Source organism: Halyomorpha halys, unplaced genomic scaffold, assembly GCF_000696795.3.
Source record: "Halyomorpha halys isolate HHAL.00 unplaced genomic scaffold, Hhal_1.1 Scaffold25.1, whole genome shotgun sequence".
NCBI lineage: Eukaryota > Metazoa > Arthropoda > Insecta > Hemiptera > Pentatomidae > Halyomorpha > Halyomorpha halys.
In genome coordinates, this window is record NW_027107314.1 from 55,592 (window position 1) to 69,655 (window position 14,064).

Below are 14,064 nucleotides of genomic sequence, written 5' to 3' on the forward strand. Positions count from 1 at the left end.
AATTATAAGGTGAATGGATAGTTCTCAGTATACATATATATACTCATACTGAGAGCTATCCATTCACCTTATAATTTTTTAATAATCACTTTTGGCAAAAAAAAACAGTTGGTTACTATACTTTCAGGCTTTCACAAGAATTTAAATGGTACTTTTTCTGTTTCTTTATTTTATTTTATTGGTCTTACAATTTATTATGATTATTTGATTCCTTATTTAATTAATTTTCACTTATGTTTTTTTCAGTTTCTTCATTTAAATTGATGTTATTTTATTTACATTATTTTTAACTTTGAAAAATCAGGTAGTGTTTATTTTGATAAAGTGTAATTAAACTATTTCACTATTTTTTTTATTTTTTCAGCCTGATCCAAATGTTGTTGAGATGCAGACACCCGAAGGTCTGGTTCGAGGCCATGCTTACAGTATTACTAAAGTTATTTATATGGATATTGCTACACCCAACACTTCTGGAAAAATTCCTCTCCTAAGGTTGAGGAATCCTTGGGGAAATGAAGCTGAATGGAATGGGCCCTGGAGTGATAAGTAAATCATATTTGGCACCATTTTAATTTTCTTAATAAAACATTATGTTATTTTTCAATAAATAAATACATAAATATTTTTTCATCCTGCATATTTATTATTTAGAAGTTTATAATTTAATTTTCTTTCACCTAATTATTATAATTATCGATATTTTTTGTTTAGTTGATTAAATAATTTTTTTTTTATATTTTGTTTGTATCTAGTAATCAATAAAATCTTTTTACAGAACTTTTCCTGTTATTGTGTTTTACTGGTAAAAACTTTCTTATTCATTTTCCACTAATGTTGTTAAAATCATTAAAGATAAATAAATTATCATGAACCAAAAAAATTAAAATTTTAATAATTTTGTTGATAAGGTGATTGATAATAGTGTGATAGTACAAAAAAAAAAAAATATATATATATATAAGTGAAACAGTAGATAAAAATAGGTTCAAATGACTAAGTTATATTTTTGACAAATATAGAATAGCTTGCAACTTTTTAATAACTTTTTTAAAGCTGTAATATTAAAATTAAGGTATCCTTGAGAATGTTCAAATTGGTTGAAATGTTGGAGTTGTAAGTGAATAAAAAATTTGAGAGTACAGATTCTTTTTATTATAATTGAAAAACCAAACCAGTCTCCAACAGGAAATTAAATTATACACATATAATAAGTGAAGTTAATCTGCAGGAAATTAGATGATTGGCACCTTTATGGAAAAATATTTGATGTATTGATTCAATTATAAAGGTATATAAAGCTCATAATGACTATATGACCATTATTATGATATGGCTAATTATAACACAGATTTAATGTCTCTGTAACTAGCAACAGCCTCTAGTTAGTTTTAAAACAAGTCGATTATGTTCTGTTATTTCTTTTTTTTTTTGCATTTCATATTCCTCATCCTTTCAGATTATCTTTGATAATAAATAAAGACTAGGTAAATTAAGCATTCAATAATTTTTTTATATATATACTGCATTAAATTTTTACTTTTGGCTAGATTATCCATTTTATTACCATAGTCTTTAATCGGCAGACACCGACATCCACAGACCCTAAATAGAAATAGAAATTAAAATAGTCCCTAAAACATGAAGTTTCCCATCCTAGTTTTGAATTTTGACCATGCTTCACTTTGATAGTTGTTAATCAGGTCTGTTTCCCCTGTCCTAATTAAAATTGCAGTGTGCAAAACTAAGAGTAATTTTAAAATTAATTATAAAATAGTTCAACAAATGTTTCTAATGATTTTTGTGAATTATAGATCAGCTGAATGGAGATTTATTTCTGAATCTGACAAAGAGAAAATTGGCCTTACTTTTGAAGTTGATGGAGAATTTTGGATGTCATACAGAGATTTTATAAAATATTTTTCCCGGGTAGAAATTTGTAACTTAAGTCCTGAAACAATGGAAGAAGTTTCTCCAGACAAAAAGTGGGTAACTAATATGTTTGAAGGAGAATGGGTCCGAGGTATTACAGCTGGTGGTTGTCGAAATTTCCTCGGTAAGTAATAATGTATTCATGTTTATTATTAATGATATATTTTCTTTCTATATGCTTGAAATAAAAATTAAATTGTGTGTTCGATCTCTTTTTCCTTTTTTTTTTTTAAGTTTGGAAATGGTCTGATGACTTAAATTTCTTTGAGTTATTTAATTAGTCTTGTACAAAAGACACCCCTAACTATATTCAATGTTATAAATTAAAAAAAAAAATAAGATGAAATAAATAGATTAAAATAATAGTTCTTAATGAAAGATATAAGTAAAGTTAATAACAAAAACAAAAATGACATTATTGATTTAACAAAATAAATAATTGACTTCTAATGGAAAAAAAAAGAGAAAGAAAGTGAATTCAAGAAAGAGATGAAGAGAAAAAAAAAAGTTAAGATAAAATAAAATTTTAGAGTGACAATAACAGAACTGATAAATATAGAACTTATAACAGAAAATATGAGAATGTCCTGCAGCAGCCTGGGCTTCATTCTTCGAGTTGTGGTTGAGTTTCCTAAGTTGTAGGTCACTGCTCCTTATATGTAGGTAACTGGGAGTGGAACTTCATGAACCTTTTTTTGATGTAATCCTCTATTATTTCTATATGCAATTCCCGATGTAATTGGCTATTTCTTACAAACTAAGGAGCACCCACAATATAATTATAAGTTTTGATATTTTTTTTTTTCATTTATTTTCCAATATGAAAATAAAATGCATCACATTTAATTATTACCCCAAGATTTTACCTGCTTTGATTTTGATTTTGTGATTCATTTACAGAAACATTTTGGCATAATCCACAGTATAATGTAAATTTAACTGATGCGGATGAAGAGGATGAAGAAAACTTATGTACTATCATAGTGGCATTGATGCAAAAAAATCGAAGATCACAAAGAAAAATAGGAGCAGAATGCTTGACCATAGGGTTTGCTGTTTATCGGGTAAGTACAGAGTGATATTTGAATTTTAATTTTTATAAATTTAATGTTTTAAAAAAATATTAGGCATCTTTCCTGCAGCACAGACTTTAAGTGTTTAGGAGTGTGGATAAATAAAAAAGGAACTCTCCATAAAGATATTTCATTGAATATATTTTGAGGAAGAAAGATTATTAGGATCCTAACTTAGATCATTAGGATAAACATATTTTGCTTAGAACAAAAAGAAAAAGGAAAAATAAAATCTACAACTCCTTTCCTATATTGTCCAACTTCATATTTTGAGCCAAAACCTTGACAGTCAAACACCAAATCTTACTGTCTCTCTAGCAGCATTTTCTAAGAAGCTATGGTTATATCAAGGCTTCAATATATGTCTAATAATATTATTTGAAAATTATAAGGAGGATGAAAAATGTCCAAAAAATACTTTCTCGTATAAACCAGAATACTGGAGGTGACCAAAGAAGGCATGGATTGAATATGTGAAGGAGAAAATGCTTCTAAAATGATTACTGTTGGAGAAATAGTCTAATAGAAGTAAAGCTTCAATTTATTTATTTTAAATATAGTTTTCAAATACTTGATGAAAATTTCAAAAGCATTACTAACTTTTAAATCAGTTTTTATAACTGAAATAGTATAAATTTAATTTTTGTTAATGGTTTTGATCATAATTGTTGAAGATATTTAATTGAAACATATTATTCATGAATCTAGGTAATGGGAAAATGTTTTTTCATTTTATTATTTAAGTTTGAATATATGTGGTTAAATTATGATTAATTAGAGTTATCTTAAAATAAAACTTTATTTCAATTAATTAAATTTAGTATAAAATAAGACTTTATTTTAATCTCATTAATTATTTATTGATATAGAGTGTCTCTCATAAAGAATATTTTATATCCTTAGTTTTTTTTTTTTCAGCTTGATGATTCTGAAAAACATCCACAACCCCTTGATCTAAATTTCTTCAAATATAATGCATCAGTAGCCAAATCGCCTGTTTTTATTAACAGCCGAGAAGTTACTTCACGATTTAAGCTTCCTCCTAGCGAGTATGTTATTGTACCATCTACTTTCGATCCCAATGAGGAAGGTGAATTCATCCTCAGGGTATTCACTGAAAAGAAGAATGAAATGGAGTAAGTGATGTTTATTAGGGATTTAAGTAATTGATTAGTTTTGCCATGTATGTTTTATGATCAATCAAAAATTCCAATTAAGATTTTGATAAATTAGTACATTTAAACTTTCTTTTCAAAATTTGAGTTCCTCGATTTTTATGCAGTAAAAACCTGCTAAATAATTTATATAATATGGAATAGAAAAACAGAAAATATGCTTTAAAAAAGCATAAAATACACATAGTAAAACATCTGCCGCTACAACTAAAATATTCAAATATACTACTAACGTCCTTACAAAAATATATGAACTAAGAAAGAAATTGGAGGAGAGAATAAAAACTAAACAAAATTGATATAAGTTATAGGTATTTTTTTTCATATACTAAAATTTAAAAAAAAAAAATAATTCTTGACAAACAGAAAATAGCGAATAATTTTATAATGTGAATATCATAATGGTAGAAAATATAATATGAAACACTTTTATGAAACTAAAATATTAAAATGAAACAAACTTTCAATTAGCCAAAAAATAAATAAAGTAAAAATACAGCAATAATTGGGTTTGAAAAAGATAGCTTCATTGAAAAAAAAAATGTATATAAAAAATGAACTTACTGAACAAGGAAATGACATTATGAATAAGAAGAAGCAATAAGTATGTAAAAGTGTATGTTTGTGAATAAAAAACATTATGTGAGAAACTTTAAAATAAAATATGAAAGTATTAAAAAGTTGCATTTAGTATTATTTAGTTATAATTGAATTTATAAAAAAACTAATTGACACTATTAACAATATAAATAAAACATATACCAATTAAGTCAGTGACATATCTTGCATTATAATTTATCATCGGATGCTTTTCTAAATTTTTAATATAAAAATATATTTATTTGGAACCTATTCTTCAATAATTTAAGAAGTTTATAATTTAAGAGGTTTTATAATTATAAACAGATCTTTCCACACCACTAACAAACATAATGGGAATGAATTAATATTACTGCGTTGTAGTCAGTGTTGCAGAGAAAAACTGAATCATTTGCATTTTAATTTTTACTATTATTTTGCAGACTAAAAATTCCCTGAATTTTTAGTAAAAACTTTTTCCCTTTTTTTTTCAACTTTCCTCCTACTTGGCCTAGGACTCATGTTATCTGCCTTTAAATTAATAAAACTTTTGTCCTACGACAAACTTTTTTTTACTTTTAGTTGACATAGCACTAAGATAGTTATTAATGAAAGTGGCATTATTGCTGTTACAAACTACGTACATACTATAAACGTTTCTACTCTATGGAATTATTCTTTATCTATTTAAAGTAAAAGATTCCAATGCCTTTTCTAAATCAAAGATTTCAATTTTAACAATAAAATCAATTAGTTATTACTGCTAATAAGTTGTTGTTTTTTCTTCATTGGAAGTGAACCTATGATTGTAATCTAGAATTTCATCTCCAATGATGCATGTTAATTTTTATTTCTGTTGTTTTTTTATTTAATTGAAATTATCAAAATACGCAATTATACTCATTTAATCAATCAATTGTGCATTGTAGAATTCGACTAATTGTCCCTGGCCTCACTGATTCGTTAAGGATTTGATCAGCTGTTTAAAAATTGCATGCAAACAGAACATGCCTTTGCATAAAAAAGCTATAATTTATAATCTATCATTGTGATGACTTATGTGAATCATCTCCAAGGCACACGTTTAAGAAAAATCTTAGGGTGAACCAGTTGTTTCTTCACATTACATAAGACCTTGTTCCATTACCCCTACCACCTTGATTCCCTTTTTTGGCTTTTCTAAGCTTTGTAATGGAATAGAAGCACTTTCAGGGCCCTTTCTGCTCAGCCCTAATTATGTCTCAGTACAGTTGGTTCCCAGAACGGTACAGCTGGTTATTTCTTTGCCAAATTATAAAAATTAGGATAATTTAGTGAGTTAATTATGAATTTTATTCCTCATTTTCAATAATATTTATTTAACTGTTTATTATTAAAAAACACTGGCTCACTATTTTTTCCTCAGTCTCAAATTATTATGCATTAATCTAAAGAAGTACTTCTTATTGATTTTAAAAAAATTAATGTGATTTATTTATTTTTTGATTAGGGAAAGAGACACCAAAATCAGCATTGGTACTATTGATCCGAGGGTAAGAAAATTTGTTTCTTTGATTTTTACTAATTTATGAATAACAAAGTAACTCCTTAAAGAAAGAACAATTATCATTACATAAATTTAAATCATCCTACTACTTCCTCCAATTTAGGTTATTGAAGATGAACCACCACCAGAAGAAGATACCAAAAATGAAAAAATTAGGGAGTTCTTTAAGAAACTTGCTGGTGATGATGATGAAATTGATTGGGTTGAGCTAAAAGAAATCTTAGACTATGCTATGAGGAATGGTGAGTTCCTGTTTCTTACTTTTATTCATACAACAAATTTTGTTTTTGTTTTTTTGCTATAATTTAATAATGATATATTACGAGCACCAATAGTGGTTTTAGTAAGTAATATCAGAAATTTATTTTGAAAAATGTCTGCATGTTGTTTGCAATATTTTATAATACTATGTATTATAAATTATACATTTCTTTAATAGTGTTACATTACTAGATTTTAGTTATAATTTTAAAAAACTAATTCAGCTAGTTCTATTAACAGAAAATATCTTTTTTTATTTTTACACAACTTTTTTTTAAACTTTAATTGAGAAGTTCACACAGGAAAGTATTTGAGTCTAAAAACTACATTTTTTGAGCAAAAAACTTTCAATGCCCTTTTTTTTATCAATTTTTTATTGATTTGAACTTAATTATATTTTTCTAAAAACAAATGAAAGTATAGCATAAAAAATAATATTGAAAACTGAATTTTACCATTATATTTGTAATGTGTATCAATTTTTTAGACTGAAGTACTTTCTCACTGAAGCTCTTTAATTACTGTAAATAATTACTTACAATTTATTTGAGTTGTGATGTTTTTATATAAAAAAAATAATTACTTACCTTTCAGTTTTACTCATTTAATAAAAGCTTTGCCTTGTTTTGGTTACTGCTTTTAGATTATCACTATGTATGTGTTAACTTAATTCCTTACTCAGTCTAGAAAAGAAGTCTTCATAGTTCACATATTCATACATTTTGATTTATTATTTAGCATAAAAATAGATTTTGAAAAAATAAATAATCAACAGTATTGCAGCGAAAAAAAAAACAAAAACGGATGAACTGAATTAAAAAAACTAATCAAATGAAATATTTTTGTGAGGAAAATATTGTATTTATTTACAAATATGTATATTTTAAAATTAGGTACTTATTGCTGTTTAAAAAATATTAACAAGAGGGTATCTCTGATAAATTAATTTTTTATTAATTATAATGATTTTTTTTTTAAATTATTACAAATTTAAAATGATTAATATTAATCAATCCTAAATGATTAATAAGAAATTGAATTGCTTATTGATAATATTCTTAATTTTTGTACTTTTTTTTTTTGAATTATATAATTAAAAATTTAAAAAATAAACAAGAAAACCTGAGAACTGAAAAATTAAATGAACAATAATTATAATAATATTTAAACTATTAAAAAAATGGAAACTAAGTAAAAATAAATAGAGAAAAGAGGATTATGATGAAATTAGAGACAACAATTTAAGAAATTGATAAATGTGCCTCAGGCATATGAGACATTTTATCTGATATTTTAATTTATCCATTTTTTTTTCTGTTGCTGAGTATGCTACTACTCTGTAATAATCCCAAAAACATTGTGTACACTTTATTGAAACTTTACATGAAATGATTTCTGTTTATTTCCTCTTTTTCAAGAAACAAACTAACTCTTAGTCTGAGATTGGACAAATGTCAATTGCACTTTTTCCTTTTTTAATTCAAAAATCCTGACCATTTCTCACCAGTGTAGCAGAATAAAACAATAAAAGATACTAGTACTGCTAAAAGTTGAAAATCTATTTTTAATAAGAAAATTTTTCATTAATAAAACCCCTATATTGGTTAAAATAGCAGTTAACCAAATTGAATATATTTACAACTTTGGCATTTGGTCTGTTTCAGATGAGAATTTTATATTCTGTATTGTTTATTACTTTTTGAATTTTCAAAAATATTTTCCACCCAATAATAATTGAACTGTCCTTGATAGAATAGAACATAATTATTTTTTATTAGAACTTATGGCTTATTGCATACCAACATTGTCAAATACAGTTATAATGCTTGAACTAGCATCATATCTGTAAATATTTGCCACTTAGTTTTGAGTTAAGATTGATTAATATTTTCATATAACCAACCAGGTTTGCTTGATTGGCCTATTGAATTATCATTATTATTATCTTATTTTTTTAATTATCTTTTACAAACTATTTCAGGCCTTTAGCTTCATTGAACACCATTATCTATTTATTTGAAACTAACCAACACATATATGCTTATACACATTTATAAATTTAATATCATTTTAAATTTTTGTATAATCCTTTTAATTAAACTTTGAGACCAAATTTTCATTTTTGTATGATAAAATTTAAACTTCCAACTCATTAGATAATTTATACTGTAGGAAAAAGATATATAAGTGCTGTTCACATCAAATTGACTAAGCCTGGCTGCATTTTATGTCACTTCTAAATTTAAATTATGTTTTCCCATAGTCTGAAGGAAATTTTGTTCATTTTTATTTTACTTATCAAGCATATAATCAAAAACATGAAATCTATATTTTATATTTTACTTGCTTCCATTCGCTAATGTTACAGTTATAAACACCACTATAATAATTTTAAATTTATTTGTCACTGTGGTTTGACAACCTTCTCTTATCTTTTGTAATAAATTTCAGTACTAACCAACCTATTTGCTATGTTTTATTTTGTTTATTTTATGTTTATTTTATTTTGTTTGTATGTTTTTGTACATTAATACATTTAACCTAAAAATGTATGTTAACTAGACGTTCCAAGGCAAGAGGAGAATATTGTAACCTCTTTATTATCACTCTTCTGTGGTCAATTTTGTCGTGAGGCTCCTTTCGCTTCTGCTTTTGGTAAGATTGGGTCTTTTTTTTTCACTTAAATTTTAAACATTTTTTGCTTATTTATAAACATTTTTATTTAATTTTTTTTAATAATTGATTTATAAATAAAAGGACTTTTTAATATGTTTTATTTTTATTTTTTTAAATAAATTAATAATTATAAGCCAACGATTGTGATTTTTATGATGAATTTTGAAATAAAACATCTTGAAATCTTAATACCTTTTTTTCTTGATTGAAGTAAAAATTTTAAACATTTTCCTATGAGCCATTTTGCTAAATTGGCATAATTTGTTTTGTAAAAGTCAATTGCTTTATACTTATAGCATTTATCTTTATCTTTTCTGGATATTCAATATTTTTTCATTTTAATATCAAATCCGGCTCTATGCTTAGCTGATTACTTTGCAATAATTATTGACTGTGTGATGCATTGTTGTGATCGACTTTTTTTTTTTTTCACTAAACTTAACTTTCATTAGCTGAAACTAGTTAGTTTAGTTGCTCAGCTTAGCAAATTTATTTAGTATAGCTAGAACATTTAGATTTCTGTTATTTTTATATTTACTCATGAAAAATTCAATTTCATCAGGAGCGTCAAAAGGTGTTCTGAACATTCCTTGTTTGAACTGCTTAGTATAACGAGGCTAATCTCAAAAGTATTTTAAAGATATGCTAGCTTTTATTTTATTTTTTCTATAATATGAACATATTTTTATCTAATGAAGGTTGAACGTTTGTCTGCTTTTCTGCATAATCAGTGGCACTAGTCTAGGTATTTTTCTGCTTTTTTGTATCATATGTACTTATTACTTTATTATGAACATGGAACAATCATTTGGTCAATACAGATTGATTTTGTGACAAATCAGTGCCTATTTCTTTTTCAAAAACTCAGATGCACCTGGCTGGCAAATTTATTAATGAAAAAGATAAGGATGACGAATTAAAATAACTGCTACCATTACATGTAATGTTTTTCCTTTTTAAAACCTTTTTTTAATAAGTTTCAAAGCTTATTCAAGGATATGATAGGAACTGGCATAACATGAGCATACAATAATTGGTATATCATATTCAAAAATACATTGATCAAAATGGTGATTATGCAGAAAAATAGACAAATATATTATTAAAGACAAAGACTAAAGAAATAGAAGACTTCACTTTTGAAGTTAGCCTTGTATGATTAAAATAAAACAGGGAAATTGAATAGTCTTTAAATTCTAACAGACACTTATTTATTAAAATAGACATATTTATCTGAAATGTTTTAAAGCTGTTGAGATAATGATTCACTTAAAAAAATATATATATTAATGGTCTTACTTGCTATTTTGTGTGCTTAGTGTGTTATTTGATGAATGAGTCATGGTTTCTTGGCTTTGAAATTCACTAACACAGCTGATTTTTTTTATTTTTGTCTATTTAACTTTGTATAATTAATGTTCAAGACTTTCTTTTGTACTTAGTACAGATTATAAATATCATTTATAAAATTCCAGAAGTCACTCAACAAGGTTTTTCAAAAGATGTTTGTAGAAGTATGATTGCTATGATGGATGTTGATCGCTCTGGAAAATTGGGCTTTGATGAATTCAAACAACTGTGGAAAGATATTAAACAATGGAAGGTAAATTTGACTTAATTGTTTATGGAAAATTATATTACTTAATTTTATATCATTAATTATTAAAATGTGACTTTTATTTAAAAGATATAAAATTAAGAATAATTCGTAATAAAAATTTGTATCTTTTTTTTATTTATGGTAGTTTGTTTGCTTTCGTAATCATTTATCATTCTATTTTTTGATTTGATAAATATTAAAATACTTGATACTTTGTGAAATCTGCTAAGGTAGCTTCTACCATGATATATTTATAAAAATTATGTAAAGGAGTTTTTGGTTCAAACAATGGTATTAAACGTTATAACTGGGTATTTTGTTTTCCCTAAGTTTAATTTTAAAAATAAATAGTAAACAAACTCAAGTTCCATATACAAACTGTGGCATATTAAAAGGAATACTACAAAATTTCGTAATAATCCAATAGAATTTGATAGCAAAAAACTATTAAAACTGTTCTGTGTATTGTAAAATTTTATAATAAAACTAGTGAAGTGACCTCATTTCATTCATAACTTTGTGTTTTGGGTTACAGATTCATTAAAGACTTAAATTTATTTAAAAATCTGTTGGAACTCTTTTATGTAGAACAAAAATAATTATTTTATTATTTTACACAGGCTGTGTTTAAGATTTATGATAAATCGAATGCTGGCTATTTAAGCCCATTTGAATTGAAAGAAGCTATGAAATCAGCAGGATATCACCTCAACAATCACATATTAAATGCTTTATGTCATCGTTATGCCAGTAAAGATGGAAGGATAGCTTTTGATGACTTCATGATGTGTGCAGTACGTTTAAAGACTATGATGGGTAAGTCGCTATGACAGGTACAGATGTTTAGTTATTAATAAAAATTAATTTTTGGAATAAATAAATGAGTTTCTAAATGTGGAATATGAACCGATTCCACTTCTGGCTTCAGTTTGCTAGTGTGCATCACTAACCCACTTGTCTATTACAATTTATATTTAATACTAAAACTAAGAAACTATAAACACATTATCAAACTTAAAGTAAAATATAATTTTCTATGTTGTTTGAATAATTTTGTCAGTATAATTTAGAACTTTTGTTTTGTGGGGCTTAATACTTTTGTCACTCAACTTCATCAAAGTAGACTTTTAAGATCGCCATAATTAAACATTCCTTCAAAAATTGGAGGGTAACTTATTTTTGGCTGTTCATATTAGAGTAAATATTAGTTCTACCTGGTTTTGAATTTAAATTCATAATTATTTAGTGCCTGTCTTTTGTTAAATTTGGTATATGCTAAAGTACCAATAAACATACTTTCCTCATACAGTTTTCACCAGATTTGTGTAACATAAATTAATTGTCATAGCATTAAAATTACTTTCCTCTTGTGTTAGTCAACTATCTTTTGTTCTCTAACTGCTTAAAAACTCATTGAAAGTATAATGTTAAAATCCATCTCAGCTTCAATCCAGGAGTCAAAATACTTTATATTCAAAAATAAAATGTTGAAGAAATGTCTTTAAAAGTCCCTAATTGAGGAAAATGATCAAAAATATGTTTATTACTTAATAAATTTTCATCCCTGAAGAATACAGTTATTTTTTTTAAATAATAGATCAATACAAAAATTCTTAATCATTTTGTTTTATTTTCAGAAATATTCAAAGACAAAGATACCAGCAATACAGATAAGGCTACTTTCTCAATGGAAGAATGGCTTGAGAACACTTTATATTCATGAATTTTTCATATTGCAAAAACTCTTTTTGACAATTTCTCGTCCATTCACATTTCATCAAGTTTTATATTTTTATAGTTTTTATCAATGATCTGTACAAAGTTTCTATTGTAAAATGTTTTTACATTGCATAGATTAAGTGCCTGTTTTTAGCTTTATATATTTTCATAATTTTTTTGTACGTTATTGTACCAAGTGCCAAGTGTACTTCACTCATGCAGCTTTTGCCTAATGTATATAAAAAAAAATGAATAAAATTGTTTTCTTTTAGTATTTTGTGGGTATACTATCATAATTGACCAAGTAAAAATCTCCCTTCTCTCTGCTCTCTGATCGAAAAATCCCTTTTCTCACAAAGAATAGTGAAAAGTGAAAATTATCAAAAAAAAGAAAATATAAAGATACATTTTACAAAGAATTGAAAAGCATTTTAATTCTAATCTTTCATATTTTGAAATAAAAATTTATCAAAATGATTTTTAACTTGGTAAATTTTGTCAGTTCATCCAGAATTATATGAATTGTTTACTTTTATTGTGATGCTTATAATGTGGTAAAAATTATATACTTAAATTTTTTATGGTTCTTTAAAACATAATTGCTAGAATCATTTATAATTTGTTTTTATGCAATTTCAAATTGCAGCATTAAAAAGGGATTTTTTAAAATATAAATTTCCTAACTTTTTCATACTTAAATAATTTTGGAAAAGTTGTAAACACAATGTATTGTGTTGTTTGAAAGATGATTTGTTTTTTTATTATTTATTTTTGAGATTTTGTCATGTAGCACTCTCTAAATTGTATATTGGAAACAATTTTGAAGTTCTAATTATAAGGTATAGGTATTCCCAGCATTAAGGACTGTTGGATGATTTTTCTTTGCTATAAAACATTTTTTAAAAAAAATTAAATCTTGTATGAAATATACCATATTGCCTTAAATCTCTGTAATTTATTATGAGCTTTATTTTTCCTAAAGATGTTTATTGTACTAAATAAAAGTATATTTGCTTCAACTAACTATTGTATAATATTAATGTCTTGAATATTTTTAATTAAAATAAAATTCATTTTTTTAAAACCTCTTTGTATTTTTATCCTTTCTATTGCCCTCTGAATGTAATATTAACATAACTATAGAAAATCTAGTGTGGTGCACAGATCTTGCAACTTTCATTTACCCCACCCTACTTGAAATATAAATTAATCTTCACTTGTTTTAGAAACAATTCTACAGTATTCACTATGGCAATACTCTCCCATAATTTTTTTTCTAAATGAGCTTTTCAGTTGATAATTTGATTAATTTCAATTTTCTTTATCTTCAAAAGTAGTTTTAATACTATTTATTGTTGAAAAATTTTAACATTTCATTTGCAAGGATGGCAAAATATAATAAATAGTTTGCTAACATTTTCATTCCTCTCTGAACCATTTATTGATTACCAAATTCTTATAAAATCAATATTGAAAATACTAGGAATGAATTTATGTAATTAGTCA

The 14,064-nt window shown here is 25.4% G+C and overlaps 1 protein-coding gene across 1 annotated transcript in view; it reads left to right on the forward strand.

The window, feature by feature from the left end:
* The window catches only part of CalpA (calpain-A), a gene marked incomplete at its 5' end in the record, with an annotated part of 21,833 nt that extends 8,191 nt beyond the window's left edge, over positions 1–13,642 (forward strand). The window contains 10 exon segments of the mRNA XM_014424322.3: positions 365–546; positions 1,812–2,053; positions 2,830–2,993; positions 3,921–4,138; positions 6,246–6,288; positions 6,406–6,544; positions 9,126–9,218; positions 10,715–10,842; positions 11,460–11,655; positions 12,477–13,642. Of these exon segments, the coding sequence (XP_014279808.3) occupies positions 365–546; positions 1,812–2,053; positions 2,830–2,993; positions 3,921–4,138; positions 6,246–6,288; positions 6,406–6,544; positions 9,126–9,218; positions 10,715–10,842; positions 11,460–11,655; positions 12,477–12,562 (1,491 nt within the window).
* Between the last annotated feature and the right edge of the window lie 422 nt (positions 13,643–14,064).